The 14,929-nt window shown below is 43.9% G+C and overlaps 1 protein-coding gene across 3 annotated transcripts in view; it reads right to left on the reverse strand.

The window, feature by feature from the left end:
* Window positions 1–14,929, reverse strand: part of DCP1B (decapping mRNA 1B) — a 68,510-nt gene that overhangs the window by 9,651 nt on the left and 43,930 nt on the right. For 2 of the 3 annotated variants that reach the window (XM_055142634.1, XM_055142633.1), the window contains exons 5-6: window positions 12,772–12,907; window positions 2,034–2,162 (exon numbers count right to left, since the gene is read on the reverse strand). In XM_055142634.1, coding sequence (XP_054998609.1) covers window positions 2,034–2,162; window positions 12,772–12,907 — 265 coding nt within the window. The remainder of the gene's footprint in view (window positions 1–2,033; window positions 2,163–12,771; window positions 12,908–14,929) is intronic. The other variant, XM_055142635.1, reaches the window with a different exon arrangement.

A 14,929-nucleotide genomic window follows, 5' to 3' on the forward strand; every position in this document is an offset into this window, starting at 1 on the left:
GTGAATTAGAGACCCCCAGATGTAATGGGGAAGCAGTGTAGCACCCCAACATGCTTCGTGAGTAAAAACAGAAGTTTGTAAGGCTTGATCAGTATGAACCAGTTGGATGACCTCTGAAAAGGACTTCAGAGAGAACTTGTTGAGGATGTATAATAAGCTCAACAAGACAACGGTACAGATATAAGAAGAAATGAGAAAAGTACAATCAGAAGTGGTAGAACTAAAGAGCTTGAGAGGTGAAATAAAAACACTCAACAGAAGGCCTTGGCAGCAGCTGGGGATGCAAGCATGAGCTCCACAATGGGTACTGGAAACCTCTAGAAAACAATAGAGATTTGAATTTTTTAAAAAGTCTCAAAATCAATAAACAGCACACCAGAGAATTGTAGGGTGAGTTCAAGAGGAACAACATAAGCATAGTTGGAGTCCTAGAGGAATAGGAAGGAAAGTTCAATGAAGAAACAATAGCCAAAGGAATCATAGCTGAGAAGTTCTGAGTTGAAGAGTGTCTACACCCAGATTCAAGAGGCCCAAAGGGTCCTAGCCAAAAGAGACCCAAACAAGAATACACACAAAACACATCCTATTCAAAATGACAAAAGCCAAAGAGAGAGATAAGATATTGAAGGCAGCAAGATCAAAGAAGGAAATTACATACAAAGGAGTTTCCTTAAGAGTCAGCTGATTTATCCAGTGAGACTCTATGGGCCAGAAGAAAACAGTGGGATATAGTAAAACAAAATAAAACAAAAAACCCTCACTGGTAAAAACACCTCACCAAGGAAACTACCTAGATAGGGACTGTTCATATTTGAAGGAATGATGACCAACTTCATGGATAGTACAGTCCAAAACAGACCAGGAACTTCATAACCACAAAACCAAGGCTGCAAGAAGCTTTAAGACAAGCCTCACACACAGGCATAACGTCTACAGAATGATGACAAAAAATTCCTTCATGTCAATAATCTTACCAACATCAAGGCCTAAATGCACCAATCAAGAAACACGGAGGGGCAGGATGGATCAGAAAACTGAACCCAACTACCTGCTGCTTATAAGAGACATATCTGAACAGTGAGTGCGAAAACAGGCATAAAGTTGAAGTTGGAAAACAAGACTTCAAGCAAGGAATTTCCTTAAAACGATGGAGGCAGCCATACTTACATCAGATAAATCTAGAATATATACTTATATAAAGGACAGGAACTAATGATCAAAATATATAATGAAGAACTCATACCCCTAAACCTTTATGAACTTAATGACAGACCATTAAAAATTTTAAAAGAACTGCTAACATATGTGAAGATAGGATATTAAAAGCAACACATGTTAACTGATTTCTTATTTATTTCTTATTTATTTTTAATGAGCACCGTTAATGAGGAATAATCACATTAAATGGAAACAGCCACATTATAATCAATCATGGGATTAACAGAGTATCAATTCTGTTACTGCTGTATTATTCTGAAGCTGTGTATGTCTGCACACAAAATGTTGCCATTGTTTACATTTTAGATCGCACAGTTAATGCACAACATAAGGTCTAGAGGGGGCTTCCAGGTCACTCTTTAGAACGGGAACCCGATCCTAAGCAGACAGGGCCAAGCACTGTGGCTAGCACAGAGGGAGCACTCAGAAGTGAGAAACTGAATCTTGGTTCTTTGGCTGCTGCTCTTGCTACGGTCCTGGGCTCCAGTCATCATAGAAGCATACGGGGCCTGATGATTAACGGCCCTTTCACCTCTGGCCGCCCTAGTCTCCTGATCTCATACACTATCCTCTTCGGAGACTGAGTCCAAAAGAGAACAGCGCAGTGTGGAAACGCCCAAAGTGAAACTGCTTAATCCCTGTCTAGGAAAAGTACACCCCGGAGAGTGAAAACCCTCTTACTTGGAAGATCTCTTTTGCGCATTGGCCTTAACGCATTCTTACACGGCACCAGAAGCTCCCCTGACTCTCTGTGTGGGGGAGAGCTCCCAGAGTCCTTTAGAAACGTCACAAATGAAAAGCTGAGGGCTTTGTACCTGGCTGGCCTGAGGTATGCGATGCTGCTGGTTTTCACTGGGCTTCACCGGAATTGGTTTGATGAGATTGGGGTTGTCATAGATGGCAGATGAACTGGTTATCTGTTTTGGCTCAGAACAGGTTTTACACTGAAATAGAAAAAAAAAATGCTCTTTGGTAGAAAATAATCCATTCTTTTCTTTTCTTTTTTTTTTTTTTTAAAAAAGAATATACCTCATAGCTCTGGAGCGACAGCACAGCAGGTAGGGCATTTGCCTTGCATGCGGCCGACCTGGGTTCGATTCCTCCATCCCTCTCGGAGAGCCCGGCAAGCTACTGAGAGTATCCCGCCTGCATGGCAGAGCCTGGTAAGCTCCCCGTGGCGTATTCGATATGCCAAAAGCAGTTACAAGTCTCACAATGGAGATGTTACTGGTGCCCGCCCGAGCAAATCGATGAACAACGGGATGACAGTGCTACAGTGCTACCTCATAGCTCATTTTATCTAGTTGGTTGCTGGGGGTGGGGGGAAGACAGATTCTCATACACAAAGGAAATTACCCTCATTTCCTCTGCTACAAAATATATTTGATCATAAATCAAAGTTAAGTTAAATTCTTTTCAGTTGCACAATTCAGTGCCCTAAGATATTATCAGTAATATTTATTAACTTGCAAGGCAAAGAGACTCTTGACAGTTTGATACTTAAAAGCCTACAAATATGCTTAAGAATAATAGTTTGAAAATAGTATCTGGGCTAGGCATGTAGCTCAGCAGCAGAGCACTTGCTTTGCACGTGTGAGGCCTTGGGTTCGATTCCTGGCACTGGAAAATACAAATACAGTCTAAGGCCTTTCGTGATTCACACTGACAGAAACGAGTCCTTCAGTAACATGCCTAAACCAAGTGTCTGGAGGACAGCAATTCTCCCAATCAGCAACTGAAAACACTGGAGTGCTGTATCATTAAAGCAACAAAACCTTTTTGGTCTACAAACCTCAAAGTGAAAGTGACTTAAATCACTGGCGTAAAACTTACTAGCACTGTCTTTATTTAATAAACTATTTTTTTTTTTTGTAAACAGAATGGTTCAAAGCTGAGTGCTCTGAGCCACTCACTACAAATGGGAACTTCACAAAGAGACAAGAGAAAGCTCTATTGCGGCTAAGAGTGAATCATTATTGCACATTAATCTAGCCAATCATGCAGCTGTTAATGCTGTAGAATCTATCACCATAAAGAGCAATGTAATGATGTCAGTGTCTGTTAAAATACCAAATCAAAATGCTACTCTCTGTACATGACTCTATATCACTGTTAGTGTCAACTGCACAGTCAAAGCTTCAGAGAATAAAAATATCTCACATGCCCTTACTTAGGAGGACTACAACATGATCTTGTCTGCCTGGAACTGAAAATTCCCAATGTATTTGTTACAGTTACTGGGATGCATTTGCTAACTCAAGGATGCAGGGGCCTGGTGTATGTGTCTCCTATGTTTGCTTAGATTTAGAAAATGAACCATACAACAGATGAATGACTTTACTCCAAACATTCTGTTAGTAATTTAGCTACTCGACATGAGTATTAAGTGGGATGTGAAATCACTTAATGAGTCCCTAGATATCATTTATAATACTTCTTAGGTGGGATGATGGTGATTAATGGACCAATTGGCCTTCCAAGACATAAATAAGCACTATAAGACAAGAATATAACCTAAAATATTGTCACAGTGTTTTAATTGTTTGTTTGTGAGCCACACGACGTGGTGCTACTCCTGGCTCAGTGCTCTGGGGGCACTCCTGGTCGTGCTTGGGAGATGATGTGATACCAGGAATCACACCCAGGGCTTCCACACTACAGCGCATATGCTCCTGCATTTTAAGCCATCCCTCGCTCTGGTCCTACTTATAACATAATTCTGTTTGCCATTTAATGATCTTAGCTTACTTCACCGAAGGACCCTTTCAACTGCAATTCTTCGTTTTCTGTTTTCAGGAGCTGAATTTCAAGGAGAGAAAGACAGCTTTTTCAGTGAGCATGGTGATATAGGTCCAGAGGCTGCTCTGTCTCTTGATATGCAAAATCCCAAATAACCGGAAGTTGCTCTCTATTTCATGATGAAAGGTTTGCTTCCCTAAAAAACAGCTCTTTCAAACTGGTCAGAACTCAACACACCGCAATCATTTGCAGCACATTTTCCAGTTGTTTCATTTTCTCAACTTTAAAATACTTAAGGAAAAAAGACCATTCTGGGAGTATACACTTGATTCTTCATAAAGGAAAAGAGTCAATTTTTGTTTGTTTGTTTGGGGACCATGTTTGGGGGTGCTCAGACATACTCTTGGTTCTGTGCTCAGGGATCACTCCTGGCAGTGCTGGGGATCAAACCCTGGGCAGCAACTTGCAAGGCAAGTGCCTTACACACTTGCTAGTTTCAGAAACTGTCACATAATCCCAGTCTACACATACAAAATACACATTGGATCTATGCCTAGAGAAAATTTTTGAAGAAAAATATACTAAAAGTGTTAAAGGCAGACATTTGGGTTATTGGATTAAGGCTTTTAAATTTTTTAATATAATTTTTTGAATTTTTCATTGACCATTGAGAGGTTTCTTCATCGTCATCATCATCATCATCATCATCATCATCATCATCATCATCATCATCCCGTTGATCGTCGAATTTCTTGAGCGGTCTCAGTAACGTCTCCATTTGTCCTAATCCTGAGATTTTAGCAGCCTCTCTTTACTCGTCCTTCCCAATGAGGCCACACTGGAGGTTCTTTCAGGGTCAGGGAAACGAGACCCAGCATTGTTACTGGTTTTGGCATATGGATACACCATGGGGAGTTTGAGAGGCTCTCCCATGTGGGCAGGAAACTCTTGGTAGCTTGCCAGGTTATTCCAGAAGGAGAAGTAGGCTATAAGATGTCTTCCGGGAGCTTGGTTTTAAGTCTCTTGATGCTGGCCATTGGTGGGATCATATGGCACCGAGGGCAGTCCCTGGGTGTGACCACCTAGATACTGGAAAATGGGAAATCTGGGCGGAAGAGGCCCAGTCCCAATCTGAGCAGGCTTGGAGGTCTCAGCCCCAGGTCACACACCTGGGGTTCCTCCACCGGTACCTTCATGTGTGAGGCTCGTCCGAATGTGTGGAGAGCGGCCTTGAACATGTCTGTGGCTAGGCTCCGGAGGTCTGCTCAGGGCGGGGAGGGAAGCTGGAGCCCATCCCCTCCGCGGGGCCCCGGGGAAGACAACAGGGCACGAGGGCAAGAGACTTAATTTTATAAATAAGCCACAGCTAAAGGAAAACTAAATTGTTTTCTTAAGTCTGAAATGAAAATAGTGGTTTTTTAAAAAAGATCTACTTTAACCACCCTTTTGAGCCCTTTAAATTCCATCCATTTTGTCCCCTTCCTCACCCTGCCACCCAGACCCCTTGCTTTTGGTGGCCACCAATCTGTTCTTTTGTATCTATGAACTTGGTGTTTTATTTTTTTTAGATTCCACATACCAATGAAATGATACTTGTCCTTTTTTTTTTTGTCTAACTTACTTCACTCAGTATAATGCCTTCAACGTTCATTCATTGTTGCTGCAGATTTTATTCTTTTTTTTCGTTATTGCATAACAGTCTATTGTGAAGGTAGCTCATCCTCATCTGTTCGTTCACCAGTGAACACTGAGGATGCTTTCGTGTCTTGGTTACTATACAGAATACTTCACTGAATATGGAGAGGCAGACAACCTTTTAAGTTAGTATTTTCATTTTCTTCGGACAAATACCAGAAGTGGAATGAACGGATAGATCACATGGTTGTTTTATATTTTTATTTTTTTCTGAGGAATCTCCATACTATTTTCCATAGTGGCTGCACCAATTTACATTCCCACAAACAGAACTCACGCTTCCTTTCCATTCTCTATGGCTGGGCTTGTTTCTCTAAACAAGTGTGAGGTTGTTTTGATTTGCATTTCTCAATGATTAGTGATACTGATCATATTTTTATGACTTGTTGGTCATCTTGGGAGAATGTCCATTCAGATCTTCTGCCCATATTTTAATTGTACTTTTTGTTCGTTTTTACTACTTGTGGTTGAATTATAAGAATTTGTTTCCTTAGTACCTTGAGCATTACCAGGTCACTGTCACTGTCATCCCGTTGCTCATCGATTTGTTCGAGCGGGCTATCCTCTTATCAGATATATGATTTAAAAACATTTTCTTTCATTTTTTCATTTGTTGATGACTTTTTTTTTTATTTTGCTTTTTGGGTCACACCTGGCGATGCACAAGGGTTACTCCTGGCTCTGCACTCAGGAATTACTCCTGGCAGTGCTCAGGGGACCATATGGGATGCTGGGATTTGAACCCGGGTCAGCCGCATACAAGGCAAATGCCCTACCCGCTGTGCTATCACTCCAGCCCCCTGTTGATGACTTCTTTTGTGGTACGAAGTTTTTGTTTGATTCCTTAGTTTTGCACAAAATATTCTGTCACGGTCACTGTCACTGTCATCCCATTGCTCTTCGATTTGTTCGAGTGGGCACCAGTAACATCTCTCATCGAGAGACTTATTGTTACTGTGTTTGGCATATCCAATATGCACGGGGAGCTTGCCAGGCTCTGCCATGCGGGCTCCATACTCTCGGTAGCTTGCCGGGCTCTTCGAGAGGGGCGGAGGAATCGAACACAGGTTGGCTTCGTGAAAGGCGAACGCCCAACCGCTGTGCTATCGCTCCAGCCCAAAATATTCTAAAAATATGAAATAGTTTCACTTCTATCCATATAGTTTATAAATATTTTATGATCCTGGTTCTTTTCGTTTCGAGCTTTGGTGATCTCACTGTTAGTTTACATCTCACTAAAATGTGTCTGACAGAGGGCCCGAGATATAGCACCGTGGCCTGCAGTGCTCTGCTCGTGGGAGGCCTGGGTTTTGATCCCTGGCACCGTAAGGTCCCTCAACGTTGCCAGGAATAATCCCTGAGCATATAGTATAGAATAGTCATGGAGCACCATACATGTGGCCCCCAACCAAAAACAGGTTAAGAGAGAAATGAAGGAGATGAAGTGGAAATTAGTATCACTGCTACTTTGTGGCACATTCATAAAGAGTTCCAAGGGAGAAAATATAACACTGGCTCAAAGAATATTTTCAATTTATATTATTAACTTTACATAAATTGTTGTACTTATGGTCACTGGGCTTCACTTACATACCACTAGCAGCAAAATGTATCTAACCTCTTTTCAAAATTTTATAAATGTAAGCATTTTAGAGTTGGAAACGATTTAAAAAGCCATTTAGTTTAATAGTTATCTGAAGAAGTGGAATTCTCTGCGATACTCCCAATGTATAATTATCCAGTCTCTTCTTGAATACTTTCAATAATGGGGAATTCATTTCCTCACAACAACTCTGGCTCCATAGCACAGTGGGTAGGGCGTTTGCCTTGCCGACCCGGGTTCGATTCCTCCGTCCCTCTCAGAGAGCCCAGCAAGCTACCAAGAGTATCCTGCTCACACGGCAGAGCCTGGCAAGCTCCCCGTGGCGTATTTGATATGTCAAAGACAGTAAAAACAAGTCTCACAATGGAGACGTTACTAGTGCCCGCTTGAGCAAATCGATGAGCAACAGGATGACAGTGATACAGTGATACAACAACTCTGAGACTTTTTTCCTTCTTTCTCTTTTGCCTGCTCTCCATCTTCCACCTTTCCTGTACTTCAGAACCCTTTTACTCAGGGTCTCCACTCTTTCTGAAGGGCCAACACAAGCCGTAGGCAAATCAAAGGGAAACGTAAGAAAACCATGGAAGTTCATGTTGGAATCCTAGACACCTACCCGGTTGGGCAGAACAGAAACAACACAGCGGACAAAGAACATGTGAAGTGAGTGTTCTGAATGACTGATCCTGTATTTTGGCAGGAGAAAGAGAGAGGGGAGCATGGAAAAAGGCATGAGGGTCCTTCTAGGAAGCAGAGCAGTTACTGTGGTTGGTTGGAGTCTCAGATGTCTATCATCAGAGAGAGGGGACAAGGAGCTTAGGAGAATAATTTGCGGCCATGTGAAAGAAGACTTGAGGAGTTCACTGGGCGATGACCAAACCAGGAGAGCTTCCTGCAGGGAAGAAAAGCACGTGGGCAAGTACCTCACCTCACCTAGCTGGTGGGAGCAGGAGGAATTATTTTGCTTCTGTTATTTCTCCCATAGAGTAACTAGTGTTATATATAAAATATGTTCAATTCTAAATACACTAAGCATTTGCACTGTGCCTCCAGTGTAGCAGTCACTCACGGGCGAGCAGAGAATTGTTCCTATCTCGCTAAGATCTGGAGAGTCGTGGGGGAGAAGTTGACTTAAGCATAATAAATGAGGAAGAATAAAAATTCCAAATAAACCCAGAACCATGAGTTCAGAGGAGAAAATAACTAGTTTGAATAAAGGGTAAAAGGTGGCATTTGAAATGGGCCCAGAGGGAATACTGTCTGTAGGGTAAGCCAAATGAAGGGGCAAGGATTCCAAATCGCAGGAACACTATAAAGTGATGAACTAACTTTGGTAGAGGAGAAGGTGAACATTGTACCGTAAACCATCAACATCTACACCCTTGTTACCCCAAGAACAAATGAATTCAGAGTAAGAGGACCAAGGAGCTAGCACACAGGGTTAGAAGGTTAGCTTTGCATGCGGGGATCCCAGGCTTGGTCCCTGGTGCCACACAGTCCCCTAATACCAACGGCAGGGACCCTACCCCTCGCACCAAGCTGGAAGTAGACTCTGAGCACCACTGGATATGATCTCCCACCCCGCCAAAATGCAAAGTGAGGCTAAAACGCTCCCCAAACCATGATGCATTAGTGTTTCTGTGTGTGTGTGTATGTGTGTGTGTGTGTGCATGTGTGTGCATATTCACACATACTTGAGTCTGTGCTTTTTTGTTTTGGGACCACACCTGGCAGTGCTCAGGGTTACTTTCGACTCTGTGCTCAGGGATCACTCCAGGCGGAACTCATACAAGGTTCTGGGGCCTGAACCTGGATCAGCCAGGTGCGAGGCCTTACCCGCTGTACTATCACTCGGCTCCTGAGTCTGTGTTTTTAGGAGAAATCAAGAAGACCCTGGAGAGAGTTAGGAAGCAAAAATTATTATATCCACAGGTCCTAGAAACAGAGGGCACAGCTCTGGGCCACACGGAAAAGCCTCAGGGTGGTCAGGAGGCAGAAAGCGGGAGCCAAGCGAAAACCTCACCTACAGTTTTTAAAACAGGGTTGTTAATTTGAATGCTTTCAGCAACTGAAGAACGGGGGAGACACTTGGTACCTGACCTGAAGTGATGGAAAAGCAAAGGAATAGGATGTCCCGGGAAGAAGGGTCAGAGAAGAGTGTGGCCCTCCAGGGCCCAGCTCACAGATCAAAGGCTGCTCATGGCGGGGCCCTTCCAGACTACCAAGAATTGTGGGAAAAAGGAGGGGGAGTCTTCCCCCACCCATATCTTTAATATTATTATTTTTTAGTAATTGTTCATTTATTCTTAAGTTAACATAAAGTTATTGTACGGATTATGCAAATAGGCAACATTAATATTGGAAACTGACATATCTATCGTGCCACTGAGTGGAGTCATAAAACCACTGCTAAGCATTTATTAGGCTACCTCACTCAAACCAGACAGTTTCCTAAAATTCTTAGTGTCTTTGCTTAGCTCTTGCACACCACTGGTTGATCTTTTTTCCACCCAGGTTGTTAAGATGTCAAACTGTCATAAAAAATAAATATGCACAAATCTTGAGAGGCGGGGGGGAATGAAACTTTTATTCAGTGCTTGTCCTGTTTTATATTTTTTGGTTGACTTGCCTCATTACCATGAAAGAAGCATCCAGAGAGTCAATGTGCTCCAATCCACTGCACCCATTCTGCCTGATACCAGAACTGGGTGCTTTTTGGTCTTCGATTCCACTAGCCTCCTCGCTGTCCCTGTCACCTGGCCCTCCGAGCCTGGCTCTCCTGCCTCAGCTTTGGGGTCAGGAGTGTCCTCAGAGAGCTCTGACATCTACCAGAGGGGACGCTACTGCTTCCCGATGATCACTTCTTTCCAGGTCTTTTCCAGGGAAATAGGAACCACGTTTTTAAGAACAAAATGGGACATAATTCTGGTACTTTTGCTTAAAAATGCAACATTAAATGCTTTTGGTCTTTTCTTACACTGAGGGTTCTGTTCTGACTACATAAATATGCACAGTCATTTATTATAGATGAGCTGTAAAATTAAAATATTACTACTAAGGAAAAAAATATCAACCAAATGAAGTTAAAATTTTCTTTGGGATAATTTTTGTCCTTAAAAATACAGCTCATTAAGAGTATTCAATTTGAAAAGGGGTTCTGAATTTCTAATTTCTTGTCGAGGTAATTAGGTCATAACATGAGACTCAGTTACGTACATTTACTTCAGCTGTTTCCAAATTCCGTTTCTGTTTTCCTTCTTGGTTCGTATTTCTAGATGGTGTTAATTTGGGGGGGATGGCAGAGGGGCACACCCAGCAAAAGGGAAAGTGCTCAGGGCTTACTCCTGGCTCTGTGCTCAGGGATCACTCCTGACAGGGCTCGAGGCTACCTGGGTAAGCTGCACGCACGGAGATCACCCTACCCAAGGTATGACCTCTCTAGCCCCAGTCGGAAGAATATTTTTCTCATCCTGGTTTTGGGGCCACATCCAGTGTTTGTTGAGTGGCTGCTACCCCTGGCTCAGTGCTCAGGGGCCACAGCCACTTCCAGGAGTGCTCAGGGGACCCTACAGTGCCAGGACTCAGTCAGGCCTTCTGCACGCACACTAGTCCTCTCGGCTCTTGACTTGCCTGAGAGTGCCAATCTCGTGCTTCCCAATTTCTACAAAAGTACTTTCATAAATAGGCAAATTAACCCTCCTCATGTTATTTAGGTATAAATATTTCTGCTCAGTTCTTTTTTTTTTTTTGGTCGGGAGTGCTTATGGCTTATTCTGGATCTGCTCAGGATCACTCCTGCAGGTACTTAGGGAACCATCTGTAGTGCCAGGGATCAAATTAGGGTCAGCTACTGACCAAGCAAACACCTTAACACCCATACTATCTTTCTGGAGATTAAGATAAATAGACTTTTTTAAAATGACTTTATTTTTACAAAAACAATTTCTAGGGGACGGGTCAAGGGCTAGCGCATTCATGGGTCCTAGATTTAATCCCTGGCACTGCATGCTGGCCAGATCCCCTCTGCCCCCTGCCTGACCACACATGATCCTGGTGGTCCCTGGACCCACTGGGCCTAAGAACGGAACCCTCAGTTGCACACAGCCAGGCTGGAGTGTTGAACTTTGAAACAGGGGTGGCCTCAAGGTCCCCATACCTGCCTAGGAAGGCCAAAAAATAATTCCCAATACATTTGGACTGCATGGCTGTATCCTGGGACACTGCAAGAGGTACAAATCCAATTCTGCATCTTTCCGAAAGATGACCATTTGCCCCAACTAATTTATTTTTAAGCACTGAAATGTTTTGTCATTGCCTACATCTCCAGATATTCTGGGGTCTATTTTGGATTTTCCTGTCGGTCCTGAGGCCTACCTGACCATCAGTTTCCCCAACGCCACATGGCTCTAAAGGGTCCGGCACCAGGGTCTGACGGCCGGGCCGGAAGTGTTTGCTCTACACACTCTAACGTCCCCATTTCCAGAAAACAAGAGGGAAGATCCGAGAAAGGCAGGTAGGAAAATAAATTCAATTATACTACAAGGGAGCGATCAGAAAACCCAAACTGCAGTGGGCCATGCTAAAGCAGAAGCTTCTCAGCCAGGCTGTAAACTTGTGCCTGCCTGCTGCCCCTCTTCCCTCCACCCCCTTTCCCCTCCAGCCCCCCATGGCCCAGGATATTCTTAGGGGTACAGAGGTAAGAATCGCATGCCTGAGGGCCCACAGCGTGAGACGAGGGCTAAAACTAGTAGGATGGGGTTGGGGGGACACGGGAGCACAGGAAGGAAACGGCATGGAAGGGGATTTCGGTTCGGAGAGGTGGAGGAATACTGTGTAACAGGCCTCTGACTTGGTGTGTTCAACTCGCTTCTGACTTGACTGGTCACTCCCCCTGGGGTGCCAAGAATTCCCCTTAGTTTCCTTGCTTGCCAAGATTTTCCCAACAATCCTTTCCTAGAGTATCTTCCACACAACCCTGCAGGAAGTAAGTCAATTTAGAGCCAGGAAGTGGCTTCCAGGCAGAGCACTTGGCATGTGCGTGTGTGAGTCCTGTGACTCCTTCCCCAACACCACATCAAAACAAACAAACAAAACGCTTTTGCTGCTGTTTTGTTCAGGAGTCATCACAAAGGAAGAGGATTCATGTCAGGGGCAGCAAGAATGTTAGGTTTTATCTTCTTGCCCAAGATCAGGGAAATAGATGGAAATGTATTCTTCATGTGGGTTTTGCTCATGTCATGTTCATTTTATGCCAAAGAATTTAAAATTAACTTGCTACTACTATTCTCGGGAGCCTCTTAATGAATTAATTAATCCATGTGGATGCTAGTTGTATTATGAACTCACAGGTTTCTCAAGCTACTTTTTATTTCATATAAAAGCCAAACTGGTTGTCAGCCTACTAAGTGAAAGCAAAGATTTTATTTTTACATAATCTTTGGCACAACCGCTGAGTGGAAGTCTCTCTGCGCGCGGAGTCCCCCTGTGCAGCTGACCCAGGCGGCACGGAAACTCACCTTGGTGTACTCATCTTTGGCCTTGGTGAGCATCCGTAAGATATCGACTTCCTTGCCCTCTCCTGAGCTGAGGACCACCGGGGAGACTCCCGCTCCAGCACTCTGGTGGGCTTTCAACTGCTCGTGCTGAGTTAGGCTAGACAAGGGGGGAAATCCATACAAGAGAAACCATTTCTAGACAAATCAGTTTTTGTTTGTTTTATACCACCGAGTTCTCATTCACTTGCTTTTATTAGAAATAAGACTGCTTAGGTGTTTAGGACTGGAGTGACAGCACAACGGGTAAGGGCATTTGATTCCTCTGTCCCTCTCGGAGAGCCCAGCAAGCTACCGAGAGCATCCCACCCGCACGGCAGAGCCTGGCAAGCTCCCCGTGGCATATTGGATATGCCAAAAACAGTAACAACAAGTCTCACAATGGAGACGTTACTGGTGTCCGCTCGAGCAAATCGATGAACAACGGGATGACAGTGCTACAGTACTACAGGAATAAAAAAAAAAGTGAAAGACGAGGCTGGAGAGATAGTACAGCAGTGGGGAGGGCATATGCCTTGCATGCAGCTGACCCAGGTTTGATCTCCGGCATCCCATATGGTCCCCCGAGCACCACCAGAAGTAATTCCTGAGTGCAGAGCCAGGAGTAGCCCCTGAGCATGGCTGGGTGTGGTCCACACCCTTCCTTCTCCTCACCAAAACAAAAAATCACCTAAGAGCTGAGGTCCTAAGTAACCAGATCTGTGAGTGAGCTGCGCAGCCTATGACCCGCTCACCCCAGTTTAGTCGCCACAGACCCAGTCACGTTCCATTCATCTGTGTCACCTTCACCGCAGCCACACCAGCACTGAGCAGTCAGGTCCCGCACACCTAACGCAATCCCTATCTCGTCTGTCTCAGAAAAAGCTGCCGATGCCTCATTTACAACCTTTGGAAGGACTCGTCGACTTAAAGGAAACTCAAGTTAAATGTAAACTGAGTCAAGCGCATGGTGGCGGGCTGAGATTCATTCCGAAGGGATGTGAAGTCACAGCCAAGGTGATTCCAACAACCCAAGCTCTGAAGTTCTCTGGGCATTTAGGAACAAAATGAAGGCTCCATTCTAGAAGAGAGGATCCTGCCCCCCACCCCAACAAAAGCCCCCACAAACTCCATAGCAATGACAGAGTTTTGGGGGGCCTGGGACACCTGTGCTCCACTTGTTTCTGTGCTCAGGGGTCACTCCTGGTGGTGCTTGGTGACAATATTTGGAGCTGGGGAGCTGTGTTGGACTCGCGCATGGCAGGTGCCCTGCCTGCTGTCCCATCTCTGCCCTCCCTGCCTTTTGCTGCCCTGTGAACAATACAAGACGGAAGCCACATTTCTTCTAAATACTGCCTAGTGACCTAAAGAAAAATACTTTTTTTTTCCCTTTAAGAGCTTTGACTTTTATTTCAAATTCTTCTATAATTGCCAGGAAGCTTATGGGTAAGAATGATTAGAGAATTCACTGATTCTTTTTCCCCTCCTCACGGAGGAAGGGCTGGAGCTGCACACACATCAGCTGCTCACTGCTCGTCAACAATCAATTTTCTGCCCCAGCTGTTAAGCAATTACTGCAGAATGCTTACAATTTTAACATGGCCTCTTGCCTGAGCTGGAGGGTATTTTTTAATCTATATGAAATCATGCTATTATTATCCATTGTACACTTTACAATACGATGACTGTTCTAGGAACTAGTTGTTAGTTGGTAAATACGAGTTTGAACACACTTAATCACCATCTGCGACTGGAGCCAGTTACTTAAAATTAGTTATCTATCACCAGCTCGATTTTCAGAAATCAACTTATTTTTAAAAAGTGCTTGTTCCTCAGGGTTCCTGAGTGCGTATGTGTGTGGGAAGAGGCCGAGGGGGGGGGCATGGGAGGTTATGGTTGTGTCACTTCTTAGTCGGCCCACTGCTGCAGGATTTAAAATCGTAAAAATAGTTCTATAGATCTGGGAATTTAAACTATGGGTACATAAAGTAATAGAGTTTTACCCATATCTAAATTCAAAGTTTGCATTTTTTTTTTTTATAATGCTGCACAGCCACTGTTTTTATTTCGCTTAGGGTCATTCTGAGAACATAGAGTTATGCGTTCTAGACAATATAAATTTTGTTTTGAGCCCGATTATGGA

The sequence above is a fragment of the Sorex araneus genome, chromosome 6, assembly GCF_027595985.1.
Source record: "Sorex araneus isolate mSorAra2 chromosome 6, mSorAra2.pri, whole genome shotgun sequence".
Classification (NCBI taxonomy): domain Eukaryota; kingdom Metazoa; phylum Chordata; class Mammalia; order Eulipotyphla; family Soricidae; genus Sorex; species Sorex araneus.